This window comes from Zootermopsis nevadensis, unplaced genomic scaffold (genome assembly GCF_977971745.1).
Source record: "Zootermopsis nevadensis isolate Lab colony 2312 unplaced genomic scaffold, Znev_1.0 Znev_ptg000006l, whole genome shotgun sequence".
NCBI classification, from domain to species: Eukaryota; Metazoa; Arthropoda; class Insecta; order Blattodea; family Termopsidae; genus Zootermopsis; species Zootermopsis nevadensis.
This window is the reverse complement of record NW_028259138.1, coordinates 4,919,106-4,930,206: the sequence shown is the minus strand read 5'-3', so window position 1 is coordinate 4,930,206 and position 11,101 is coordinate 4,919,106. Positions and strand designations below refer to the sequence as shown.

Genomic DNA, 11,101 nt, shown 5'->3' with positions numbered 1-11,101 from the left:
AGAGGATGAAATGACAAGTGCCTATACTGTGGAGATGTCAATTCACAGTCTGTTGAATAGTGGACAAGTATTCGTCTTGCTTGAAATGGGCCCATAACTCATGTGCAGGTGTTGATAGTCACGATGATGAAGAGGTGAACATGTGAGCCGACTGTGTTAGGCCTAATTAGATTTGAAATGTGTAAAATTTCGACATTTTACTTTGTATACTAAATCATTTTTATATCCTATGTCATAATTATTGGATTCTCTGTGTCTTCTTACATCTTTTCAAACATATATCAACCATACCCTTCTTGCCCCGGGCACGGCGCAAAATTGTGTAAGTTATATTCTTGTAAAAAAAAATTAATAATTATAAAACCTGTAACTCTTGGAACTAAACCAATGAATCATTATAAACTAAATAAACATTGAAAACACACAAGGTTCCTCAACGTGTTTATTTTTATTATTGTCCCTTCCACATCCCTCAAAAAGATTAAGTTCCCCGTTCTGACCTGGTCTCCCCTATGTGCTTAAAGTTTTGTCACATTTCCACTCTAGATTTATATTCAAAGAAATTTATTTAATTGTATGTATGAAGGTTTTTGGATTTTTAAATATAACATCCTCTGATTTATATTAATAATTATAATTATTCTTATTGTACATCAAATAAAACTGACTGATGGTATTGATGATGAGGAATGTCATAAAAGACACTCTTTTGGAACGCTTGCTCTCAATAAGTTCAGTGAGAATGAGGAATGAAAAATACACGCAATTCTTTTATTGTACATGTTATAGTTTAATTTCAGTTATTTAATGATATAAATTTTTTTGTAAAAATAATCGGAATTTTGGTAGTCCACTACAGCCGCTCAGTGATAATAACTCCTAGGTAAGCACTTGATTCTTCTTAGGGTAAAAACAGCATGTAGAAACCGACAAATAGAGAGTGCCGTTATTTCTGAGTAATGATTGGCGTGCAGAATTGTGATCATTTACTTAATTAGATTTCGAATACACTGAGAAACACTCCACAAATTTTGCCTTACTCCAGTATCAAGAAGATGAATATATTTGAAATTTATAATTTGTTGCGGACAAGAATATGATTATGCGTCAGTCTCGACATATTGTATGTTGCAGTGTCAAACCTACATTCAAACCACTGACGTAGCCAGTTACATACAGCTCTTGACTCTAAATGTCTAATTCAAATTGTCTCAATCGCATTCCTTTAAATGCATGGTCCAGTAAAATTCGTTGCTGATCGACCTTGAACCATAATGTTCAAACTGAATTTAGGCAAAAGTCTAAGTGCGACAGGTGGGACTACATCCACTTCACAGCAAGTCATTTCAAATCAGTGTCAAAACAAAGACTATCAGGCACTGAAGGACCTCGCACTTCTGTGTCCCTTAAACAATTGGGTAAGTGAGTAAAGCGTCCCGCTACACGCCAATGCAGACACTTGGGAGGAGTGGAGGTATCGCTCCTACTCTTTCTATGCCATGAAATAGAACTGTCCGTCCCAGTAACACGCTCCAAACCAAACACAATGTAACAAATATGAAGTAAAGTAAAGTAAGGTGAAGTAAAGCTGTCCCACTATGCGCCATGTAGTTGCTTGGGGGGAGAGGTGGTATAGCTCCTACTCATTTTTCACCTAGACACTAGGCTTGGGTTAGTGGTAAGCATCACGCTACGGCCGCGCTTTACCCCTGGGAAAGGACACCGATACCCAATAAGAGGATGTGTGGACCCTAGACCCGGTATAGGCGCAGAGGTTTTAGGAAAATTCCCCTATCCCTGTCTGTGATCGAACCCCGGATGATCAGTCCGCAGCCAGTAAGTATACTGGCTGAGCTACGCCGTCACAATTTTGAAGAGAAACTAAAATAAATTCAAATTAACAAAATAATAACAAAATATATCGTATGGTCAAATTATCTTAGCAAAACATATAATTTGTATCGTTAGACCACTTACATTCAAATTAGTAACTGGTGTTGCGCTATTATGATTATAAAAATCTTTGTAAATAATGAAAAGAAAAGCATAACAATAAAGGACCTGTCCAATCCCCGGCCCATCATTACCGCATTGAACAGTGCTGCGGTCCCTCCCTCGCCCTAACCACCCCCTCACTTTCATTCCGTCAACGCCTATTTTTCTGAAGAAAGTCGGATCTACTGAAACGTCGGCAGACATTTAGGAGGCTAACTTCAAAATCCTCATCGTGAAAACCTAGAATTTATGACTCTTGAAGTGAGTGGAAATGAAGGAGGCAACAAAATGTAAGTTAATAAATATGAATAAAAATAAAATATGGATAATCAGACAGTAAATTAATCACAATCGTAGCTGAACTAAGACGGTAATACTGAACGGATTTATGGAATTGAATTAGAAGTTCAGGCTTCATAATAATGACCATCCGAGTGTGTAGTTTTAGGCATGTTAATTTCTTCCCGAATTACAATTAAAATTTAATTTAAAACATTGAATCTACATTGCCTCTTAAAACCGAATGTCTGTTTATCATTAATGGATATAATGAGCCGGCGTAGCTCATTACATCAGTGATTGGACACCCGTTGTTCGATCTCCGACGGGGGTAGATGATTTTTCCTGTACCGTAGAGACCGGTTCTGGAGTACGAACCAGCCTCCATTCCCATGGGAAGCGGGGGATTTTATGCCAGTGGTAAATAGCGGCCAGGGCGTGACGCTGATCACTCACCACCATCTAGTATACAGTTTACGAATGAGTAGGAGTTATATACCACCTCCCCCACCCCAATACGACCTACACGGCGTATAGTGGGACAGCTTTGCTTTTGCGAGATGGAAATTGTCCTCAGTAACTTCTTCTCCGGGAGCCACAGAGTTCTTCGTCGATCGACCTTGAGGCACGCACGGGGACATTCTGGAATGTTTGCAAGCAGTGGGCACCACTTCATTCGTTAATCATATGAAACACCTCCAATTGAGGTAGTTCTTTCTTCCCTTCTTCCAATGCGCTCTGCAACTCTTCTGCCATAGTTAACAGCAACTCTTTCTCACCGGTAGAAAGGCTGTTCCAACACTTATCACATCGACTAACGTGATTAAACATTCATCGTATATTTCCTTTCCCTGAAAACAATTACACAACATATAAGCTAAGTATATAAAAGAATTTGCAATATTCAGAATCCTTAGATTAAAAAGTAGTTATGATTTGAAGCATGAAGTGTCTAAGTTGGTAAAGCCAATGAACCGTACAATAACATACCTTTCACCTCGTAATCTTTAAAATTATGAACTATCGGCCGCATGACACACACAAAGCGACATGAAAAATAGAGTCGTTAATCGAACACGATATTGACTAACAAAGGTGTTGGCACCCTTTGTGTCTGGCATACCACTAATTCTAATTTAACACATTAAATGTATCACTGATCAAATGTGTTCGTGTGAAAATAAGTTATGATAGTGTTATCTTTTGATTTTCTTAATTAGTTCGTGTACTACTCAACATTGGCTAGCGTACCACCAATTGTACGCTTAACAGGGGTTGAGAGACGCCACACTAACCCATAAGTAAGGAACGGGAGTTATAGGCCCCTCTATATTCTGGCGTTCATAAGACAATCACAGGGAGGCAAAGTTATTAGTTACTGGTCGTGTGTTATAAATCAGTTAAATTGATCAATAAGCAACGTTTACTAATATTTCAGCCGATGTAAATTTTCATATCTCTTTGTTTGTTCACACGATTATTAAAGTAAAAGAATTTACGTCAAACCGGCCGGTGGGGCACTTGAGGACAGTGAAATTCAATGTTTTCAGTTCAAGACTGAGCTAAAATATCTGAAATAGCTGGAAAACTTTGCTATGTCCATACTTTATTACCTATTGGGTACGATCTAGTTGATAAATATTGCAGTCCCAATACATTGATAGACCTGAGTATTTTGTTTACATCATAGTTAATAAATGTTTTCGTCACAAAGTGACATTCTGATCCGCAAATAAGTGTGGACCAGTACACTTATTTTTGCTTCTGTTTGATCCATGTGTCTGTGGTACGATTAAATAACCTGGTGAGATAATGAATTCTAAGCACAAATACTTGCAATCACTGTGCAAAATTACACCTTCTAGCGACTGACACCCCCAACGCCAAACACACCCTTGAAATTCTGAATTTTAATACTGTATCGCCATCCTACTGACACGTAGGTAATTGCAGATATTCTGTGATAAGAACTCCAACTTCTAACAGATTAGCCGTAGATGACGAAGTTGTCATTTAGAATTACAGGAACATAACACTGATTAAGGATCCGTCTGACAAAGTGTAATGTTAAAACAAAAATATTTAAAACGCACCTTAGCAAAGTGGGCGAGGAGAGATTATACTGAAATAGTTTTCTGACGTTATAAAAATTCAGCCACTTCCTGCCTCGTCGGTGTTTCACGGTCAAAACTGAAGATAACATGCCAAGCCGTTCTTCCACATCGCAAGTAGCTAAATGTACTCTTCGTATGAAATCTTATGGACCAGAAACTGCAGCTCACGATTTACACAACTGAACGTGTTCTCCACGAGATCTATATCAAATCAAATTGGCTGTTCAAAGTTATCAGTACGTTGTCTGATTTCCTTTTCGAAGGCACGTAAATGGGAACTCGAAAATTAAGCTTTGACTCTGATCAGTGAGGTTTTCAATCTGGTTTTAAATTTCATGTTCCAACTGACGTTTGGCTCCTTCGTAAATGCTGATTTCGTCTCGCAATTGAAGACAGTCGTTGTTCACACTGACGTAATGAAACTGAATGTCCATTGTTTGACCCAGCAACTGCTCCTTCATGCCTGCAAATTGCTCCTTAATCATGGCAGCGTAGTCAACATCGAGCTTCCTCTCCAGGTCCTGCACTTCGGCTTTTAGACTGTGGTTTTCTGAAATCTGACTATTAATAGTAATTTCTTATTTCTATTTACCTTCTTCATAAATTGTCATTTAGTCTTTCATTTCCGAACGCTAATTATTTGCTTGAATGAACTTTATTTCGATCGGCATTATTTCAGCTAGTAGCTGATCACCTAAGATTATGATCTGTGTTCTGAATTCCTCGAACATTTCAGACGTTTCGGTAGTTTTTGAAAGCTGCAGATCCAAAACTTCATGTCTCTTGTAATTTTTTTCGGTGATGAATCTAGAAAGTTTCTGCTAAAGAGGAAGGAAAAATTCTAGAAAGTTAATCTTCTAAATGAATATTGTTCTACCCTTGGGTTTCTTGAGTGTACTGCATTTTCAAATCTAGCTCTTTTACCGTTCCCTTCAGAGGACTGCGTTCGTCTTTGACGGCGACATCTCGTGAACTTTGCAGCTCGTTCTGCTCCTTCCGTGTTTTGAGATTGCCCGTTGAGTTATACTTTGTGTGGATCTTGCGTATAGTGGCACAGATTGTCGCTAACCTGTAGTCAAATGAATTAGATAAAATTAATTTTTATTATTATAATATTAGAAATGGGGTCCTTACTGGCCGTGCTGTCTGAGGAGTGGGCCTCTGCCGCTAGGTCGTTGGGAACGTAGGTTCGAATCCCACTCAAGCCATGGATATTTGTCCGCAATGATCTTCGAAATACCACAAGAAATCGAAAATGCATTGAACACAAATGTCTACGTGTGCTTGCAATTACACTTCTGAATATCTTGTTCTTCGATTTAAAGCTTTGTTTCTTATTTCATTATAAGTTAATTTTATACATGCATATGTAAGAAGCATGTGTTGTTGCAAATGCAAGAATTGTTCAAGAAGTCAAAATAAAATCAAAGCAAATCATAAAAACATTATTAAGTTATACACAATGTTTAAACTGTAGATGTAGAATATTGAAACTGAGGTATTTTGTTCGTGATTAATAATAAAATATTAAATAATCAATCTTTCTGGGACTCAATCCCTCTTCACGGGAAACCTACTTGGTATTTATTCATCGACGTACATAGATTTTAAAGTGTCGATTTGAATTACTTAAAAAATATAAAATAAAATCGATATATATATAATCACGTTTAGCCTCTCCAAGAGCCAATTTTATGTGTCTGCCCCTTTAAGTGCTGGCAGTACGGCGAAAAATCTATCCATCGTTCCCCGAACTATTGTTTTCGAAGATGCATATTCTGGTTTGCTCGGTCCCTGATAAGTCCCATACAAAATAAAGTTACATTTACTCGCTTCTAGCGTTCCGTTCAAAAATATTAGTCCAGGCCCAAAATTTTCCCACACTGACCGTTTCTGAGAAATTACAACAAAATTTACGCAATGATTTTAGAATTTAAAATTGTTTATTTACAGATAGGTCAATATCGAAAGAAGCGCAGCGAGCTTGCCTCATACGGGGTCGACACTATTAATGCGTTGTGAGTCGATCTCGAAACGAGCGGAAGCAGTGAGGAAGGAGAAGACGAATGTGAGCCCATAATGGGCGAGAGTGTAAAGAGAATTCGTTCTTTTATGCGAACAAAATTTGTGAAGGTGGTGAGGAAAACTTTGTGAATATGGAAAAGTCTCTGTTTCGCCTAAAACGTAAATTAATTTTTGAAATAAAAGAAATAACTTTGAAACAGGATTTTTGTGTATTATTTTGTGTATGCCAAAGAGAAAAGTGCAGTATTTTAATTTTTCTCATTTTTAATGCCTTCCCGCAACTGAAGTTTTTATTTCCCACCCTCAATAAGACGCGTCGAGATTTCACTGAATAATTTTATGGACTATCCTTGCGCCTTTATTTCTGACCAAGAAGAAGTCACCCAGGATCATGTCTAAAAAGGAAATATATTTTTTATTTTCTACTTTCTGGATGCGCTGCTATACCGTTTTGGAAATGCCTGCTCTGTCATGTTGGGGGATGCATGGCCTGTCATGTACTTATAAGTTGAAAACAGAAGATAAGAAGAACAATCTATAATTTATTGGTCTTATACAGTCGGACCACCAATTGCTACATTAACCCATTAATAGATTTTGTAATTTACCTAACTAACTAAATAACTACATGGCTTAGGGTAACAGATGGTTCAACTGTTAATATATGATAAAAATATTTCATACGTTTAATGTTAATTACAGTAACTACTTTTGACGTAAATACGTCTATGAGGAAGGGTCATTCGGCAAAAATGTGTTACGAAAAAGGGAAACGAAAAAGTGTAACTTCATTGTTATATTACCTAGGAAACGTCATCTGTTTACTTAGCATTGTTATTACCTATGAAACATTAGATTAACAAAAGCCCGCCACCGGTCTTTGTTCTGGGCCAGCAATTCCAGTTGCTTTCAAATAATGTCTGCCATAGATCCCGCTTTACATTATCCTCTCACCTACGTCTAGATCTCTCCAGCGGACTCGATCCATCAGATTTCCTGACCAATACCCGGAGTAACACCTCTTGCCACATACCCAGCCCACCACATTTTCCTTGACTTAATCACCTTGACAATATTGGAAGATGTGTACAAACGTTTAAGGTTTTCATTATTGATGAAATTCATACATCTAAAATAAGAGTCCGTCTCTTATGACAGTGAAGATCGCATACATAGAAGTGTGTCCGTCTTTATCCTCAGAATCGGACTAAATCTGTGGGGAAAGAATAGATGCAAGAGGATTAATCAACGACAAATTTTGTGTCTGGTCATTGCGCTGATTTACTTGACTCTTACGCCCACCTTTAAGCATTAAATTCATTTCATAAACACAATATTATTTTAAGTTCGCATTATCCTGAACAGGTAAGCGAAGAACGTCACTAGAAAATTTAATGACTAATGCAAGTTAGGATAACGAACATAATAGAAAAAGTTAATAAAGCTGGACAATTAAAAATCCAACTACAAGAAACGGAAGTTTCCGCAGTTCTCTCGTCACCAAATATTATTAGGGAGATCAAATAAATTGAAATGACTTAGCTAGGACATTCATAATGCTTATTAAGATGACGAGTAATCTACACAAAGCTTCAGTATAGAGACGGGAGAATAATATTGAAATGTATCTTGAATAAAGATCGAGTAGAATGAATGCAGGTTTTTTCAAATTAGGGTATAGAGACGCAAAAATATGATAAAATTCCTGCGGAGGCAATGAACAAAGCATTGTTACGAAGTTTCGTAGCAACACACTGATTTTCCAAATAAAGATAAAGATGAAATGCAGTCGTCTTTGCCGTTTTAAACACAAATATTCGCTCGTTTTGACATTAGTCGCGATGGGGATTTGTGACTTACCATCCGCAATTCGCATCACTGGCATCTTGTCCTGAGAACTTATGGTGTGGTCAAATCGGTGTGCTCTATAACTTCTATTTCCTTTGCATTAGGTGTGCGTAAGGTCCATTTCATCGCCATTCTATCGAGTCTTAATTGTAGCTATAATTCACCAACTGCATTCAAAATTACCGGGACGCACACATGGTCACACTCACATACTCTGAAAATCTTGTACACGATTAAACACACAAACGCACACACCCACATGCACAAACACGCAAACACAAACGCATGCTCAGTCACACACCAATACACAAACACAAACACACACAAATTTTCAATCACATCGTCACAGATTGCTGTAAAAAAACAGTGTTTACACCATCTGCTTATCGTTTCCTTGGTTTCACGTTTTTCCTTTGGTTTACGAATTACATTAGGTTGATTCAATGAAGATTCTCCGCTTGTTTCGAAGTTATCCATATTAAACACTTTAAAAGTTCAGGAATTAGTACCAATCTTGTGACTAACCGTACAACCGCTTGAAAGCTGACAATAAACTGAATTAAATTTGTAACTAGTAAACAAGTCAACGGAAGCGACAATGCATTGTTGCTTCCGATGAGCTGTTTACTCTTACCACTGTTGAGCACCATTTGCACGATGCGAATGTAATGCGGAGAAATTGTGCTGCCCAAGTCCGTCTGGTGTAATATTAATATTAAAATTGAAACAAAGTATGATTCCATTCATTGAAATTATTCATTTGAACACAGTGATGAAGTTTTGAGCACCATAAAATTAAACAATTAATTGATTCCTTACGATGTTTCTGTATCACGGTAATAGGTTGGTTAGCTATGTAGTTGTAGGTACCTACGGGTCAGAGGAACTTAAAACTTCAAGCCTGAAGCGTTATACCCCAGAATAGCAGAATGGATATTTGAGCCCTAAGTGTTAGCTTGTGCTTTTAATATATATCTTTGACTTAGTTTATTCTATACCTTTGGCTGGCGATGTCTTGTTTCCGGAAATTAGTTTCAGATAGCTGTAATGCTCAAACATCCAAATCAAGAAATTCGCATTTTAAAATAGGACACGTTACTGATTACCTATTAGGTCTTCATTGTGGAATAAGAGAAACTGATAAAATAAATCCATTCTTTAGACACGTATCTGTATGTCTTGAATAAGGAAAGAGTCCATAGGAAAACACTCATCAAAACAAAATTATACGAATTGTGACCACACAAGATAACTTAGCGGATTCTGGTTTGCTGTGCCATGCAGTCTGATAGAAGTATGCGCGACGTTTCAGGAGTGCTTCCTGCCTCCATCTTCAGGTCTCAGCATCCCCGAAGACACGTTTCTTCATACTCGTCTCCGTGAGAAGCTGAAATCCTACCAAGTGTAACCACATATACGTGTTGTTGCCTATTTTGATTTGGTAGGGGAGAAGTGGGCTAGTTGTTACAGGGGGAACTTGTTTTATTTTAGTTTAAAAATCACCCATTTGCAGAAGAATCTCAAGAGTCTCTCATCTAATGCATCTCCCCCTGTGTGCAGTTCTACCCAATGTGTGGTACTTGTAGCTTGTGTATTACGTGAACTATGTTGTTTTAAGTATTTTTACTAGTAAAAACTAAATTATTGCCTTCAAAAATTCCCTTCCGTTATTTCTCATAGTATTTTAACAGAAACAATACGTCTTCATCGAATAATAGATCGTAGAAAGTTGACTGACTAAGAACAGCGAAGTAAAGAAGTAAAATATCATATTAGAGAATGCGCTCCGGAAGGAGCACGTTGCTCTAGTGTAAGAAAAAGGATTCGAATTTCTAACACACGCCTGCAACAATATTGGCTGAGCATGCCGTAAGGCTCTTTTCTCATTTATTATGCATGCCGTATAATTGCATGAATAAACCGTATTGCAATCCTCTCCTTTACCTAAGGAACTCATCTTTATGTCATCTGCTTATTCGGCATTGTTGTGTTTCATTACTGCCGTCATCAATCCGCTTTCGTTATTGCGGAAAGAGCTGAGCTCTGAATCGCTTGTAGAAGAAGTGCGTCGTAGAGTAGATAATTTTGTGCTGTTAAAACTTTTTAGAATATCACAAGTATTCATCTTATATAAGAAATATTAAGAAATCTGTGATACTGCCCTCCACTCTCTCCATTTTAGTTTTGATTAAATTGATCATTGCCGGTTTACATCGTGGTCTCTTACAAGTGACCTGAGTTTGAGGTAAGGGATTCCTATTTATTATTATTGTTCGTCACATTTAATGTTTTCATCTGCATTTGTGAACTCTTGTAAGAGAATTAGGCTTGTCTTCTTTAGACGTAAATACGTCTATACCGAAGGGTCATTCTGCAAAAACAGCGTTAGTTACGAAGATGTGTAGGATCCAGCGCTGAGTCACTTTTAAACGATCATTCCTCAGGAATGGTAAGATTAAGGGTAATGTATATGTAAAATGATTACTAAATAAAGATCTGTAAGAATCTGCAATTTATTTTATTGTAATTATAATTATTTATGGATTTATTGTAATTTTAATGAACCAATGTAAGAAAGAGTAGGAGGTATAACTGTGCTCCCCCCAAACGACCTACATGGCGTGTAGAGGGACAGATTTACTTTACTTTATGCAAATGATGATTGTAAGAGATTTGTTTTGTCATTTTGAAACGTTTGCCCAAAATTTACAGATATATTTTCAATTATGACCACAGAAGGTCGTAATACAATGCCCATAATATTGGCAGGTGATTTAAAGAAGGAGGAAAATCAAAGTTTTGTCACATGTGGAGGAAACGTTTTTTCTTAATGTTGATGT

At 37.2% G+C, this 11,101-nt stretch overlaps 1 protein-coding gene across 10 annotated transcripts; it reads right to left on the bottom strand.

The window, feature by feature from the left end:
- Nucleotides 1-766: 766 nt before the first annotated feature.
- Nucleotides 767-8,816, bottom strand: LOC110827525 (uncharacterized). 10 transcript variants are annotated; one of them, XR_015533821.1, is made up of 5 exons: nt 8,274-8,816; nt 7,541-7,626; nt 5,266-5,457; nt 4,368-4,938; nt 767-3,125 (listed from the first exon to the last, which is right to left on the bottom strand). XR_015533821.1 is itself a non-coding variant. In XM_087343589.1 (4 exons), exons 1-3 carry the CDS (start codon nt 7,442-7,444, stop codon nt 5,021-5,023), a joined length of 411 nt encoding a protein of 136 aa, XP_087199715.1. In that variant the 5' UTR covers nt 7,445-7,501; the 3' UTR covers nt 767-3,125; nt 4,981-5,020. The 10 variants fall into 10 exon arrangements, 2 of the variants coding, with proteins under 2 accessions (XP_087199715.1, XP_087199714.1); XR_015533818.1 differs by having other exon boundaries at nt 4,368-5,209; nt 5,313-5,457; XR_015533819.1 differs by having other exon boundaries at nt 4,368-5,206; nt 5,313-5,457.
- Between the last annotated feature and the right edge of the window lie 2,285 nt (nt 8,817-11,101).

Bases quoted from the DNA above. Each gene is read 5' to 3' on its own strand.
- LOC110827525 (XM_087343588.1), bottom strand. From the start codon at position 7,444: ATGTGGCAAGAGGTGTTACTCCGGGTATTGGTCAGGAAATCTGATGGA. The intron at 5,458-7,367 runs GTGAGAGGATAA...ATTTGACTACAG, and splicing joins CTGGAGAGATCTAGACGTAG to GTTAGCGACAATCTGTGCCA. The intron at 4,946-5,312 runs GTAAAAGAGCTA...ATTAATAGTCAG, and splicing joins GCAGTCCTCTGAAGGGAACG to ATTTCAGAAAACCACAGTCT.